Source organism: Eurytemora carolleeae, unplaced genomic scaffold, assembly GCF_000591075.1.
Source record: "Eurytemora carolleeae unplaced genomic scaffold, Eaff_2.0 scaffold653, whole genome shotgun sequence".
In the NCBI taxonomy this organism is placed as follows: domain Eukaryota; kingdom Metazoa; phylum Arthropoda; class Copepoda; order Calanoida; family Temoridae; genus Eurytemora; species Eurytemora carolleeae.
This window is the reverse complement of record NW_019396735.1, coordinates 15,488-32,511: the sequence shown is the minus strand read 5'-3', so window position 1 is coordinate 32,511 and position 17,024 is coordinate 15,488. Positions and strand designations below refer to the sequence as shown.

General features: G+C 29.9%; 1 protein-coding gene across 3 annotated transcripts; it reads left to right on the top strand.

The window, feature by feature from the left end:
• The first annotated feature begins 3,381 nt into the window (after positions 1-3,381).
• Positions 3,382-11,364, top strand: LOC111707939 (transient receptor potential cation channel subfamily A member 1 homolog). Of its 3 annotated transcripts, none has more exons than XM_023481128.1 (11): positions 3,382-3,468; positions 5,438-5,467; positions 6,792-6,861; positions 7,063-7,125; positions 7,527-7,575; positions 8,370-8,433; positions 8,485-8,564; positions 8,875-8,988; positions 9,077-9,212; positions 10,406-10,516; positions 11,200-11,364. In XM_023481128.1, the coding sequence occupies exons 1-11, from the start codon at positions 3,418-3,420 to the stop codon at positions 11,284-11,286; spliced, it is 855 nt and encodes a 284-aa protein (XP_023336896.1). In that variant the 5' UTR covers positions 3,382-3,417; the 3' UTR covers positions 11,287-11,364. The 3 variants fall into 3 exon arrangements, with proteins under 3 accessions (XP_023336896.1, XP_023336897.1, XP_023336895.1); XM_023481127.1 differs by lacking the exon at positions 3,382-3,468 and adding an exon at positions 4,146-4,250 and having other exon boundaries at positions 11,200-11,363; XM_023481129.1 differs by lacking the exons at positions 3,382-3,468; positions 5,438-5,467 and adding an exon at positions 4,144-4,250 and having other exon boundaries at positions 11,200-11,362.
• Positions 11,365-17,024: the final 5,660 nt, after the last annotated feature.

Here is a 17,024-nt window from a genome sequence, read left to right as displayed (position 1 = left end):
CACATGGCTGAACCCTGATTGGATCAGTCAGGTGCTAATAGACTCGTCATACAGGAGTGCATTGCATTTTCAGTTTTGTATTATTGTTTCATGGATTTTGTTGCCCTGTAGCCCTTTACAAAGCAATAAATTATTAAGCAATTTATTATATTACATATTTTTTAACATAAAATTTAAATTGAACTATAATTAATGTTCCGCTCCTTTCAAACTCTTGTTTTCGAATCTTTGCAGCATAATATTTAAACTATGAAAGTGAAACAAAAGTTTGCAAAGATGTAAGGATTATAAAATTTGAAAAGCATTAGCTTCTTTCTTTTATTTACAGTCATAATCAGAAAGACCCGTAAATAATTGACAGTTCATCAATTATCAGAGAGGAGTTTATAAATATATATCTGGTAATTTTAAACGCACAATAAAGGAAAAACCCATTTGGAATTGGCAGGGCTGGGTCTATTATCGTTTTATTAATTTTTAAAATTAGAAGTAAAGTCGTCTGATTAATTACAAATTAACTCCGGGTCTTTCTGATTATGATAGTATATACTTTGCTTGTTTTTCTGCCTGTTTAAAAAAAACGTCAAAATGGATGAACCAGTAGGCTGTCAAAGTTTAACAATTTTGACTAAAACAAAATATGGCGAATTCAGAGCAACGTGCGGTTGAAAGCTTAAATAATTAATACATTTAGCATAATATAGAAAAGGAATTCAGTTTTAGTCACAAAAAAAAAATTTGCATCCCTATATCTGTGTAACTTGATGGTGACAAGCTCTGATTTTTCAATTTGGACTTTAAATTTTAATCTATCAGAATTTATTGATTGAAATATCTAAGCTCTACGACTTAGGGTTGCAAAGATATTAGGATTAGAAATTCAAAGTGTGTTACAAAAACTATATTCCTTTGCATTCATTGCATTCGTTATTATTATAAAGCTTTATTTACACACAAAGATATAAATACATATATAAATGGTGTAGTTTAAATTTGTTTAAATAAATTTTTGAAAATACAACTTTCCAAAANATAAAAGAACAAGACTACTTCAACATCCTTTATGTTTATCATTAGTCAGGTTAGGTTTATCATGATTCTAGGATCATAAAAATCAACTTCGCAGGATACTGATGTCTAATTTGATGCCGAGAATGGACAACTTTACCGAATTGTAGGAGTAAAACCACAAAACAAAAGTGTGTGCAATGGACATCGAGTTCAGCCGTCATGTATTTAAGCGCAATTTCCACAAAAGTTTCTCCTTCAGAGTGCTTGACTTTTTGTATGCAGTCATTATCATGGGAAAAAAATTAAATTTCCCCACATTTCCGGTTTCATCCTGTATTGTTTTTAAAGCATATATACAAAACATAAATTTACAAAACATATCCAAACGAAAAACATATCTAATCAAGTCTATCAAATCATAACATATCTCTTACAAAAAATATCTTGACAAAACATATCAAACGCTGAAATATATCCACAACAAAACATATATTAAGCACAAAACTATCTAAAATTATCTAAAAGAACTAAGATTAAATGAATCTTAAATAAATCGATATTGTATGTTTTTCTTAAAAACAATAAATTCTGTCCATTTCTTTCCTTATCTTATTTGTGGATATATTTGTTTGTACCGTTGGAATTTTTTGAATAAAATTTACATTCTGTTTAGGAGAAAATGGAACAAGTTTGCACGTTATGTATTCTACTTCAACGTAATGTTCTACAGTATATTCCTGGCCTGTTTAACTGTATATATGCAGCTAAGTCCCAGGCCATACAAGCTGGAGGATATCTTGGAGTACAGCCAGAACCCTAAGTAAGTAATTATTTGATTGGAAACTTACAGAACCTTACTGATAATCAAAAAATATGTTTCGATTATTGGACTCAACAAATTTTTTTGGCTAAAATAAACAAAAAGAAAAGATGATTAAATCTAACATATATTTAAATTATTTCTTGAGCTATATAATACAGCTATTCGCTCATTTAGAAAGTTCACTATAGCTGGCTAAACGGCTATATAAAGGAATTGAGTCTTCGCCACAAACTCTGAATCTCTAATCACTATATCTTTGGAACCAAATGTTGCAGACCTTAGATATTTCAAACTATGAATTCTGTTAGATCAAGTAAGCTGAGTTTGAAATATCAAATGTTTACAACATCGAGTTCTAAAGATATTGAGGTTTAAATGTTTGATTTTGTTCCAAAATTTGCTGAGGAAATCCATGGTTGGGGTGAGGTGGGGGTTACATGGGGGAAAAAAAGGGAAATTTTCAAAATTCAATTGGCATGGCCGGGTACTTCAGGTACAACCAGTGATTTACAACCAAGTGCGGGTAAACGGATAGCTAATAAATTAGCTGTAATATTTTAGGTAACCCATGGCCGGTATCACAGGGAAGACATATTTTTATTTTTACTTTTGAAATTCAACAGGCAACGTCGGGCATTTTAGTTTAATCTTAATTTAATACCTATAGCGCGGGTAAACTGTGGGAGTAGTTCTCTGACCATGAATGATTATATTAAAATAATTTGGATAAAAAGAATAAAAAAACAAATAAATAAGTTGAACATACAAATATTCAGAAAAGTGTGGGATTTATTAATTTGATANAATGGTAATTTCAAGTGACTTGCTCATAATAGAAGAAGTGGAAAATTATCAGAATTAAACACTTTTAAATTAAAAAATCGACGACATTTTTTACATTTTTGATCAGATAAAGGTTTAAAGGGAATCGTAAATCGGGCATTGTTATCTGGACAGGAAGTATCACATAAAATTACGCTTACAGTCCCTGTAATTGTAGAATATCATTAGACCTTGCTTTAAATACATTTTTTTAGGTTCTTTGAATAGTATTTTACAGTCTTTTCCTCTTTTTGGTTAATTGTTTCCTATTTGTATGTAAGCTTCTTTTAATTTGAAATTTTTTCTATAATCCTAGTAATCTCTTACCGTTCAATTGATTTCCCTTTTTTTTACTAATTTAATTCTTTTTAAAGATTTAATTATCTTTCAGACTTAATCCCCTGAATGATCTATACGTACAGCTGAATCTTCATATATTGTCATATAACGATTAATCTGATTATATTTCCTAAAACAAATTTTCTAATCCTAATGGTCCAAAACCCAAATCTTTTGTGTTGGATCACATAATCCTGATGGATTGATATCAAGGTCCACTGTTAGCACTTTTAAATTGAGGATCAATGCTTAATTGCTTCAGTTCAGCTATTCCTGCCCAGCCGGATATCAAATTGAGATTAGATTAATCCGAAGATTAATTATAGATAAAGCTTAACTATGGTTTAGATATTAAAGTATTAGATAGTTCGAGTTTGATGCTTTAGAAGTCCGAGCACTTGAGGGTTACTCAGATACTTGTAATGATTCAAGCCATATTCTGGATTGTCAAAGAGTTTCTGCAATTTTTGCAGGTATAACTTTTAAGTTTGTTTTTGCAGGTTTATTTTGCAGAGTTGGTTTTTCTTTGATTTTGTGCTTTTGTGAAGATCTAAGGATATTTGTATTAATGTTGATAATCAGAGTCGAGACTAATTTTAGAAAAATTGACTAAGCTCACCAGATCGGGTTCTAACTTTGAACCACGCGCCAATTTTTAAACTCGATATGGAACTTTTAAATCATAGCCTATGATGTCAAAACCACAATTATCAATGCTTTATCCGTTCTAAACATCTGTGTTTCTTTGATAACGCTTTCAAAATATATGGTTAAATGTTTTCTCTTAAACCGTATACTAATTTAATTCTTTTTAAAGATTTAATTATCTTTCAGACTTAATCCCCTGAATGATCTATACGTACAGCTGAATCTTCATATATTGTCATATAACGATTAATCTGATTATATTTCCTAAAACAAATTTTCTAATCCTAATGGTCCAAAACCCAAATCTTTTGTGTTGGATCACATAATCCTGATGGATTGATATCAAGGTCCACTGTTAGCACTTTTAAATTGAGGATCAATGCTTAATTGCTTCAGTTCAGCTATTCCTGCCCAGCCGGATATCAAATTGAGATTAGATTAATCCGAAGATTAATTATAGATAAAGCTTAACTATGGTTTAGATATTAAAGTATTAGATAGTTCGAGTTTGATGCTTTAGAAGTCCGAGCACTTGAGGGTTACTCAGATACTTGTAATGATTCAAGCCATATTCTGGATTGTCAAAGAGTTTCTGCAATTTTTGCAGGTATAACTTTTAAGTTTGTTTTTGCAGGTTTATTTTGCAACGTTTTTCTCTGATTTTGTGCTTTTATAATGATCTAAGGATATTTGAATTAATGGTGATAATCACTAAGGACTCTGTTGTCAAAACCACAATTATTTGTATAGAAATTCAATGCTTTATCCGTTCTAAACAACTGTGTTTCTTTGATAACGCTTTCAAAATATATGGTTAAATGTTTTCTCTTAAACCCTAAAAAGGCTGGGGGGTCTGAATCTATGTATAGCCTGGGGGGGGGGGGGCGTTTGGTGCCCCCTCCTCCTAGAAAAAGGCCTTAGAGAATAGATATTAAAATGCCTGTTTATAGCCCAATTTTTCAAGGCCAGCTTATAAAAAAATTAGACTCATAACTTTTATAGTTTGGGTGCTAGGGAGGGTTGACAAAAATGTCTAAAAAAGGGTAAAAAATAAAAAAAAATATTTGTTTTGTTTTTAACAAATATCAAAGTGTGACACATGTTTCCACATTAATTTTAAAGGGATTTTCAAAAATGTAGATCTGTAGCTTTAGTCACAAACAATTGTTATGGGCTATTTCTGATGTTTTTTTTCACAAAAATTTTCCCGGTGATAGTGTTAAAAATAAGAGTGCTAGAACAAAAAAAAATAAAGCCAGCCTATTTAGGGTTAAAAGGAATTGATTCTTTGTCATAAGCTCTGATTTTGAATTTCCTATATTTTTGCAACCTCATGAGATAGACCAGAGATATATCAAACTATGAAGTCTGATAGATCAAATAATCTAAGTTTGAAATATCAGATTGCAAATATATAAGGATTTGAAAATTTGAGGATATGGCAAAGACTCAATTCATTTACAGTAAGTTACTTACTTACATTTATCATCTGAGTAAGTTTTAAGAATTTTTTTCTCAGCCTGACTTTCCTCAAATATGTAATATGCTACTGTTAGACGTTAAAGGACAATAAATATTTCCAAATCTGTTTACAATTTGATTTCATTTCATCAGAATATCTTTGATTTATTTTCTTAAAAATTGATGTCATGCTTAGTATGAAAAAAAATATTTTCCTTTTTTGTTAAAAAAGGAAATATTTTTTTGAACGGTTCATGTTTTACATTTTCTCAGTAAAAACTGATGAAAGTGTTGTTTGAAAGTTGATTTAGTTTTTTGTGTGTGATTTTTTAGAACATTGATAGCGACCCGGATAGTAGCCCGGTAAGGTTGATGTGGAAGATGATGAAATTTACAGAGTTTTTTTGAACAATTGAAAATGATTACATTATTGTAAAGCTATCTATCTAAAATGGATTATTAGAGAATGATAAAATAAGACTTTTTTTATGACTCTGTAAAAAATCATTCTCTCTTGAAGCATGCTTTAAAACAATTAAAAAATAATTAAAGTTCTAAATGTTATCTCTAAGTATGGAAGCCAAGGACCTGATTTTTGCCACCAGCTCTGATTTTCTATTTCCTAAATCTATGCAACCCGAAGTCGTCGACCCTTGAAATTTCAGATTATCGATTCTGTTAGATCAAATAGTCTAAGTTTAAAATAGCAAAGGTTTATGCCAAAAGGTTGCAAAGAGGGATGAGAACATTTGAGTGTGTGAGGAAAACTCAGTTCCTTTATTCAAAATGGAATGTTTGCATGATTTTTATACATTTTTTAATCCAATAAAGCCAACCCCTTTCCTGTCTGTATAGGTCAAATGCATACTATTTTTAAAAAAGGCATAATTATATTGATATTTTTCTTTAAAAAAAATTTTTTTTTTTTACCTTAAGCTTGTTTTGCTAATTCATTTTTTCCCTTTGATTTTTATTTCGGGAAGCATTATTCTATAATCTCTATGTTTACCTTTACATTGTTTACATTTTATAAAAACACACAAAATTAACCATTTTTAATTTTTTAATCCCAAAGATGTTTCTGAAAGATCGATTATTTCTGTCAGGATATTATCCTCAAAACCTAGTTTTCTTGTGAGGGAACTGATAAATTGTACCAATCTTAATTTTTTTTAAATTCCGATATCTTTGCAACCTGATATCATAGAAATTGAAAAGGTTGTGCCGAATGGCCTGCATTGAACCCTCATAACAAGTTATCTGTAGGTGGAGACATAAAGGACAATTTTTTCATTGTATTTTCTTCGTCTCAAATATACTATCTAAATAAGCTGATGTATACCCCGTATCTGATGGAAATTTCTCTTTCATATTAATTACCAAATAAAAGTTCTTGAACAGTTTAAATGGGTTTTATTATTTGTAAGAAATATACACCCTGAAATTTAGCACAGTGAATGTTGATATTCATTTATGTCTCCAAATTCCTAGTTTTCTAGCCTTTTTATTCCAAACAAAGGTATTAGAAAATATAGTTTGTGACGAGTAATTTGTTACTTTCTGACACTTTCAAATTTAATGGTTTTCTTTATTTAAAAATTTGAGACAGAGTGCATTGAATTAAGAAGATAAACAGTCTCTTTAATTGCTTTACCAGTACGAATGATTCCAATATATATTTGTTCAGCGGCAACTGAATTATCTAAGCTGGGACAATTTAATGGACATTTTCTGTTATATTGCTGGGTTCTTAATAGGTAAAAAACTTTTAAACACAATTATGACAATTGCATTATGACATTGCAACCCTGAAACCAGGATTGCAATGCTAGATTGCAACCCTAGGGTTGCGAATTTTTCTGCCATTGTTTTTTAACATACTGTTTGTAATTGCTATCAAATATTTAAAATTTCAAAATCAACAGCAATATAAGAATTTAAAAATCATTGTATTTTAGTTTTTGATTTCGATGATTGCCAAAGCCTAACTGGATTAAGAAGAGACTGGCAGTGGCAGTTAGGTAATTCTTATTTTTGGCATTGGCCTGGCTACTCATAGTTAATCCCGCCATTTACCCGCGCTTGGTCTCAAACCATGGTTTTTTTCAGTGTCCAGGGTTGTTAGTGGAATTTTAAAAAATCGCCATCATGGTGATAACTATTTTTCTTGGAATTTTAGTATTTCCAAGCTTATTAAATGAAGGATAAACTATTTAAAACCCGAGTTTTTAGCCTATGTTACCTTCAGCCAATTTGGTTCAGCCGTTTGGCCAGCTATAGGCTGCTAAAACACATGGAGAAGCAAAGAGCTTTAATTTAAAAAACTGTCCAGTGTTTTATACATTCCTTATACAATACAAAAACCCGATTTATTAAAAATCAATGTTGTCAAATTGCAATAATTTAAATAAAATTTGTACAGGCGCGTTTACAGTAACATTAGCCTGGTTGAACTTCCTTTCTCTTCTCAGGTAGGACAGTTAATAGTTTTTAAAGGGACTGTATCCTCTCTCTTCTCAGGTAGGACAGTTAATAGTTTTTAAAGGGACTGTTTCCTCTCTCTTCTCAGGTAGGACAGTAAATAGTTATTAAAGGGACTGTTTCCTCTCTCTTCTCAGGTAGGACAGTTAATAGTTATTAAAGGGACTGTTTCCTCTCTTTTCTCAGGTAGGACAGTAAATAGTTATTAAAGGGACTGTTTCCTCTCTCTTCTCAGGTAGGACAGTTAATAATTATTAAAGGGACTGTTTCCTCTCTCTTCTCAGGTAGGACAGTTAATAGTTATTAAAGGGACTGTTTACGTAGTTTATAGAAACCTGATTGTCCGGTCCGATTTACAACGGTACCTTTGTCATATCAACAATATCCTTTTATACTAAAAATTAATCGCCAGAACTAGTTTCCTGAATTTTTTTAATACGAATACAATCCCTTTTTTAGTTTTTGAGTCATGGTTTAAAGGGATTTAACTTTATGTAAGTTTTTCGTAAATCGTTGCCAATCCAATTTTTACGGTGAATTAGGGGTCATGAGCCTCAACTTTGGAATAGAGATTTTTAATTTTTTTTGTTTTGTATTTTTTGTTGGACTTTATATTTAAAACATGTCTTTTATGATATTTTTTACGAATTCTAAATTTTAAATCATCGATAGACAGGATTTACTTCGTTCCTGAAAAATATTTAAAAAATATGGCCCAAAAACTAAACTGATTTTATTTTGCAACAGTAAATTATAATAAGATAATAATTAAAATAATTTTTAGGAAATTTCCATTTTTTGGAATCTATGTTCTCATGTTCTCTGACGTACTTCAGACTTTCCTCAAGGTTTGTTTTTATTAAACAAAAATGGCGCGAAAATTTACTTTTATGTTTTAGGTTTCTGTAATTATTGCTTTGTTTGTTCTGGCTTTCTCTTTCGGGTTCTATGCTTTAGTCGCAGATCAAGCACCTTTCGGGTAAACTTTTTTTATTAATCTTCAACTTAAATGTCTGAATACGTTCTTGAAGATTTTCTTTTTGTTCTATCTGAAAATTTCTTATTTATTGTTATGTGTTCTCTGCAGATTTATGCAGCAGGAACACAAAAGAAATTGTCAGAACTTAGAATCAAGAATTCCAACTGAAAAACGACGATATCTTCCATTTTGTATTGTGAATCGGGCATGCAGCTCACTAGTTGGGGGGGGGGGGGGTCACTGGAAATTATGTCTAACATAATGAAGGTTATAGATAAAAATAAAGTAAAAAACTACAAAATATTTTCAGAAATGGTTGGTATTCCATAATGAAAACGTTTGTGATGACTATTGGAGAATTAGAATATGCAGATCTATTCTTTGCTGATGAAAGTGGCGGCAATAATACTTCTGTTACCTATGAGTAAAATATTTGTTGATTTATTATTTAACAATTAAAAAAAAATATTTTTCAACCTTAAAAATAGTTTTTAACCAAATGTTTATTATAGGTTATCTACTTTTGCTTTCTTTTTTGTGTTTGTAATAATTATGCCAATTATCATTACAAATCTTCTTGTTGGGCTGGCGGTTGATGATATACAATCTGTTCAAGAGAATGCAGTACTTCAGCGCCTAGCAATGCAGGTTTTATTTACCTCTTTTTGAACATTAGGGGCAGATCTGCACTCTAAGAAATGTCGAATTTTCATCTTACAAAATTTGTACTTGGTAGCATCATTCATCACATGTTGATGAATGATAAGTTTTATCCAAAAAATTTGACAAATAATGCTTCCAAGTTTTATTTGGCTCCGGTGCGGTGCTCCAAACAAATTATGTTAGATAAAAATTTAACATTTCTTCGTTTTCTGAAGTTGCTTCGTTCGTTTTTAAGACTTATAAGGTTTCTGGACTTTTTAAAGGTACCACAGCATTTTAAAAGGTACCACAGTATTTTAAAAGGTACCACATTATTTTAAAAGGTACTATAGCATATTAAAAGGTACCACAGCATTTTAAAAGGTACCACAGCATTTTAAAAGGTACTACAGCATTTTAAAAGGTACTACAACATTTTAAAAGATACCACAGAATTTTAAAAGGTACCACAGCATTTTAAAAGGAACCACATCATTTTAAAATGTACCACAGCAGTTTAAAAGGTACCACAACATTTTAAAAGATACCACAGCATTTTAAAAGGAACCACAGCATTTTAAAAGGAACCACATTATTTTAAAAAGTGCCACAGCATTTTGAAAGGTACCACAGCATTTTGAAAGTTACCACAGCATTTTAAAAGGTATCACAGCATTTTAAAAGGTACCACAGCATTTTAAAAGGTACCACAGCATTTTAAAAGGTACCGCAGCATTTTAAAAGGAACCACAGCATTTTAAAAGAAACCACAGCATTATAAAAGGTGCCAGAGCATTTTAAAAGGTACCACAGCATTTTAAAAGGTACCACAGCATTTAAAAGGTTCCAGAACATTTAAAAAGTTTTTACAAATTTTCCACAAATTTGAGAAATTTTACAAAACTCTTCATTTTAAACATTTCTTTTTCTGACCTTTGACAACCCTTTAAAAGTCCAAAACTTACGAAGCTAAGTTACCAACATTAAATTGAAAGCTAAAAAAAATTATATTCCTCTCCTTTATTAGATTATTAATAGTTATGCATTCCTATATTGTAGCCACGAAAGAACTTCAAAAGTACACTTTTTATAACAAGTTGTACTGTACCATTGCTCAAAAAAGCAAGGCAAGGGTGGACTAAAAATTTAATTTTTTATCAAATTTTCTTCACATATATTAGAAAAAAAATTTCCTTAAGGTTGAATTGAACCTGAGTGTTGAGACAATGCTGCCAGAGTTTGTAAGACGAAGATTGTTAAGAAGATTTGAGAAATTTTATCCAAATAGACCAAGAAGTATAATATCAAGGGTAAAATAATTCAGATCTACTTAATTTTTATTTTTAAATGTGACCATTTTTTCTCCACAAATCTTAATAAACTAGCTAAAAGTAGCTGAAAAATTAAATGATATCAAACTTTAAAACAATTAAAGGCGTTAGTTTATGAACACCAGAATTGTATAAATTAGCCCAAAAGAAATTGAATTCTTGCCACCGATGTCGATGACCTTTGATATTTCAAACCATAAATTCTGTTAGATCAAATAAGTTTGAAATATCAAAGGTTTACACCATCAGATTGCAGATATGTAGGGAATAGGAAATTTGAGTTTGTGGGCAGAATTCAGGTCCTTTATTTTTTTTGGTTAATCAGAGGCCTAATTTAAAGAAGTTGACCCGCGGCTAAAATACGGTTTTATCGACTTAGAATTCCGTGTTTCAAGATTTAAGCGGCAGCTTGATTGAATCCGGTTTTGGAGGATTTGAGGCACGGCTCAAATTCATCAAATTCGGACTCTGCACTATGTTTTTATCTAAATGGATAAACTGTGAGCAATTCCTCCAAAAAAGGACAATGTTGAAGTATTTAAAAAATTACTTTTAGTTTAAAGAAGTTTTGATTAATGACAAGCCATATATATTTTTTGGACTTATGGAACTTTTTAAGCTTTCTATAAACCGTTTTTTTCATATTTGAATATTTCTTTTAGATATTTTCTGATGAAATAAATTTGACAAATGATTTGACCGAAGGGACGGAATCAGATACTGAAATACTGGCCAGCAATCAGGTTTAGACTTTATTAACATTTCAAGGGACGAAATCAGATACTGAAATACTGGCCAGCAATCAGGTTTAGACTTTATAAACATTTCAAGGGACGGAATCAGATACTGAAATACTGGCCAGTAATCAGGTTTAGACTTTATTAATATTTCAAGGGAAGCTTCACTAAATTAAATAAAAGATAGCATAGTACATGAGCAAGCAATTACACATGAACTAATTACTCTCGCCTCTAATTCTAACTTTATTATCTTGAAGGTCTGAGTTTCTTCTCAGATTTAATAGGAACTTTCAGGGAAAAAATGGACAAACTTGATTCACATGCCCTTAAATCTTCCTAATTATTGAGTTGATAAAGGTTTCAAGTGTACTTTTGTGGAAAAATATGCTCACAGGATCTATTTGTAAAATCTTTTTACCTGAATTTATTGTTAACGTTTCTAAATCTATTTATTTATCTTAATCATTATATATCTATTTAACAATAATCGTTATAAATTTATTCAAAATCTGAATCGTTAAACATATTTTTATAAATCTGAATTGTTATACATCTAATTATAAATCTGAATCGTTATACATCTATTTATAAATATGAATCGTCATAAATATATTTATAAATCTGAATTGTTATACATCTGTTTATAAATCTGAATTGTTATGAATCTTTTCATAAATCTGAATTGTTACACATCTATTTATAAATCTGAATTGTTAAAATCTATTCATAAATCAGAATTGTTACACATCTATTTATTAATCTGAATTGTTATATCTATTCATAAATCTGAATTGTTACACATCTATTTATAAATCTGAATTGTTATAATCTATTCATAAATCTGAATTGTTATAATCTATTCATAAATCTGAATTTTTATAATCTATTCATAAATCTGAATTGTTACACATCTATTTATAAATCTGAATTGTTATACATCTATTTATAAATCTGAATCGCTATAAATCTATTTATAAATCTGAATCGTTATACATTTATTCATAAAGCTGAATCGTTATACATAAATTTATAAATCTGAATCGTTATACATTTTTTTATAAATCTGAATCGTTATACATCTATTTATAAAGCTGAATCGTTATACATCTATTTACAATTCTGAATCGTTATAAATTTTTTTATAAATCTGAATCGTTATACATCTATTTATAAATCTGAATCGTTATACATCAATTTATAAATCTGAATCGTTATACATATATTTATAAATCTGAATCGTTATACATTTATTCATAAATCTGAATCGTTATACATCTTTTCATTAATCTGAATTGTTATACATCTAATTATAAATCTGAATCGTTATACATCTATTTATAAATCTGAGTCGTTATAAATCTATTTATAAATCTGAATCGCTATACATCTATTTATAAATCTGAATCGTTATAAATATATTTATAAGTCTGAATTGTTATACATCTATTTATAAATCTGAATCGTTATACAGCTATTTATAAATCTGAATCGTTATAAATCTATTTAAAAATTTGAATTGTTATGCATCTATTTATAAATCTGAATCGTTACAAATCTATTCATAAATCTGAATTGTTTCACATCTGTTTATAAATCTGAATTGTTATAATCTATTCATAAATCTGAATTGTTACACATCTATGTATAAATCTGAATTGTTATAATCTATTCATAAATCTGAATTGTTATAATCTATTCATAAATCTGAATTGTTACACATCTATTTATAAATCTGAATTGTTACACATATGTTTATAAATCTGAATTGTTATAAATTTATTCATAAATCTGAATTGTTACACATCTATTTATAAATCTGAATTGTTATAATTTATTCATAAATCTGAATTGTTACACATCTATTCTTAAATCTGAATTGTTATAATCTATTCATAAATCTGAATTGTTATAATCTATTTATAAATCTGAATTGTTACACATATATTCATAAATCTGAATTGTTATAATCTATTCATAAATCTGAATTGTTATAATCTATTCATAAATCTGAATTGTTATACATCTAATTATAAATCTGAATCGTTATAAATTAATTTATAAATCTGAATTGTTACATATCTATTTATAAATCTGAATTGTTATACATCTATTTATAAAATTTTATTTTATACTGGTCACGTGATTTCCGTCTGTATCACGTGACAATGATACTGCTTTGCCAGTAGATGAAACTCTGGTGACGTAATATATGTAATACTATTATCAATTGTATTTATTAAAAATGTAAAATAGAAATTAAAAAATTATGATAGGAGTGAACCTGAGATTCTCAGGCTCCTGTGGGATATTGTCGTTTTCAGATTAGTTGCATATTTGTTGAATCTGTTTAATACTACAAAATTTATACAAAATTGCATATATATTATTTTTCGTATAATTTTGACACAGTTTTATATCAATTTCTCGGGACAGAAACATCAGATGTTTTATATGTATCGTTTAACACCCGAGATTCTCAGGTTTCATTCTATACCCCCTTTCATTTTCCTTTAGAGTCCCTTATATCCCAGTCCAGGGACAGGCCGGGAGCGGATATGGGCAAAATACCTTTTTATTATTCTTACTTTAATGAAATATGGAAATATATCCAATCTTGGGGCGGAATTAATCCCAGTATATTCAAGGATAGGGTCAGACCGGTACGAATTTAGTAGAGCTTTCATAATGCATGACATTCTGAGATGACAGTGAATTTCCTCGATAATTCAAGTCATCGTTGTGAAGCATTTGTGGTTCAAAAATTAACATTTTAATGTTCCACAAAAAAAAATGTTTTCTTAATTTAAAAACATTCGTGAGTAAGTAAGGTAAAGTAAAATGACAAGGCCTTAAGCGACACTTAACGATGAATTCTTGAAAACTGTTATAGAAGTCTGTGTCCGAATTTAATGAATTTAAGCCGCGTCTCAAATCCCCCAAAAACCGGTTTCAATTGAGCTCCGGCATCTTGAAAAATTAAATACAATTTTAAGTGGAACCAACCATGTTTGAGCCGCTGCTTAAATTTAAGCCGCGACTCAAATTCTTTAAATTCGGCCTCTGGATTACCAAATATTACAATGAGATATCTTTCATCTTTACTTAAACCTAGAGGCACAGTGCTACCCATAAAGGATGAGATTTCAAAGACGACTGTACGGAATAATACAATATTCATGATTCTCGGCAACTTTAATCTTCTTTCCTTCTTTGCCCAATCATTGAATTAGTTCTATAAAGAATAGACCACATGCAATGTAGAAAAAATAATTTAATCTTGAAATCGTCATATTTTAAAAGTTAAGGTCGTCTTTACAGTCTCATCCTTTCTGTGTTACCCTGTAGATGGAGCATCTTGTTGTGCTAAATTATATTAAAAACGTTTGTTTAGGATATACTGGAAATGAAGGGGCTGTTAAGAAAACTAACTAGTGAATAACTTGAGAATTTACTAGCACTGTGATTTTAAAGAAATAATATACTTAATATACCTTTTTTATTTGGAAATATTGATGTGCGATATGATAAAAAATGAAATCTAAAAAAATAAAAAAAAATAAACTTTTTCGTCAATTTCAATTATTTCCCCGTTGTTAAGATTATGTATTTTCTATGCATCTCTATTCTTCATTGCAAGCTTCATACAAATTAAAATATATTATTTTAGAATACAATCTTTTTCGTTTTCAACCGTTATTTTTTTTCAAAAACGGCTAATCCGTTTCGTTTAACGATTTAAAAAAATTACCGTGTTTGCCGTTCGTTAACGAAATCTTCCGATATTTTTCGAAAACCTCCGTTTCGTTAACGAAACTTTGTCCTTCCCCAAATTTCAGTCTACAAGATTATATTTTATGATTTTGTGACTTTTGCTCCATTTATCTGTAAATTCGTAAACGTGATTTAGAAAAAAATTACATAAAGAATTAATAAAGCAATAAAATGAAATTCAGCATTAAACGTTAAACGAATAAATTTATGAAATAACCTTAAAAATTATTTTATGATATTGGGTTTAACAAAAACCGTTTGCTTAGCTGTGATCATAACTCTTGAACCCCTGGACCGATTTGCCTCGAGGAATTCAGTAGAACCACTGGAATGTTTTTACCATGATTAACACATTTTAAGTATACAGAGGATAACTTTTTTTGGTTACCAAGCTTTGATATTTTAAATTCATGGTTTGAAATAACTAAATTCTACAATTGCAAAGACTAATAGTTTGTGGTAAAGACTCACCTCTATTTCATGTTGTTTATTTTGACATTTATGAGTTGTTTTTAAGTCTGGATTTAAGCCTACAGCAAGTGTTCTGAAAATGTCAAATATTTGAAAAACCTCACGCGCCAAGATTTTAAAAGATTTGAATAGATTTTGAACTTTAACTTTTATTCGAATACAATTGCCATATTCAATTTTTGTTTAAATTAATCTCTATTTTTTTTTGATTTGATTTTTATCTTGATGAAAATATAAGAACAGACAGATAAATAGATAGCAATTTGTTGGTCATATAAACGTTTAATTGCTGATATATACTTAGCTTTTAAACAGCTAGATCAGGCCTTGGAAATAAAAACTTCTATTATCATTTCTTAAATTAATTTAAAGGGGCGGTAGTTGATATTTCATGTAAATCTTTATAGAGAATGCCGGATTCACACGTGACCTTTAAAATTTCATTTTATCTGATCTGAGGCCAGGTATCGTTAAGAATCCGACATAAACCACTTTTGGAAAGAACTTGAAATTGCGTCTTATAGTTCCTTAAAATGTTATTTTTCCTTAAAGTTCAACTATGAGAATAAGACTAGCGAATGCACATAAATGCTGAATAATAAAACAGATGCCTACAGCAGTTTATGGGGCATGAAACACAGGGACTATACAGAAAAAAAGAGCACCATAGAGTTTTGAATCCATGGAGTTTAAAAACAGGGAGTATATACATTTTACAATAGAAAAATTGATGCGAATATGACTTTATCTTCCCGATCAGATCAAGGTTTCCACGACTTGTTAATCGGGACGTGTTTCTCTTTATATGGAGTGTCATTTAAAATCATGAAAACAGTCCCTTTAACCCTAAACAGGCTGGGGGGGGGAGCGTTTAGCGCTCCTCCCTGTAGTTTGTTCACCTATCACTCTCATTTTTGACACTATCACCGTGAAATTTTGTGACTTTTAAAAAATAGTAATTTAAAGGATTTTTTGTTAAACAATATGTTTTTCAATTTATAAGATTAGGGTACAGGGCGGAAAAAAGTACGATCTGTGAAAAAAATATCGTAAATAGCCCATAACTTGGTTGTGACTAAAGCTACAGATCTAAAAACTATATTTTTGAAAAGCCCTTGAAAAATGCATGTAGAAACATGTGTCACATTTTAATATTTGTTTAAAACAAAAAAAATAATTTTTTACCCTTTTTATAGGCATTCTTTTCCACCCTGCTTAGCACATGAACTATTAAAGCTATCGGTCTAATTTTTTTCTTTCTTTGAGCTGGCCATATAAAATTGGGCTATGAACATGCATTTCAACCCTATACATATTCTCTAAGGCCTTTTTCTATGGAGTGGCGCCACACGCCCCCCCCCAGGCTATACATAGATTCAGACCCGGCCAGTCTGGTTAAAGAACGATCGTCACGTGCCTCAATTTTGCAATGACACTAAGATTGTGAATAATGCTGGGCAAAGATCCGTTAACGAAACGGAGGTTTTCGAAAATTAACGGAAGAT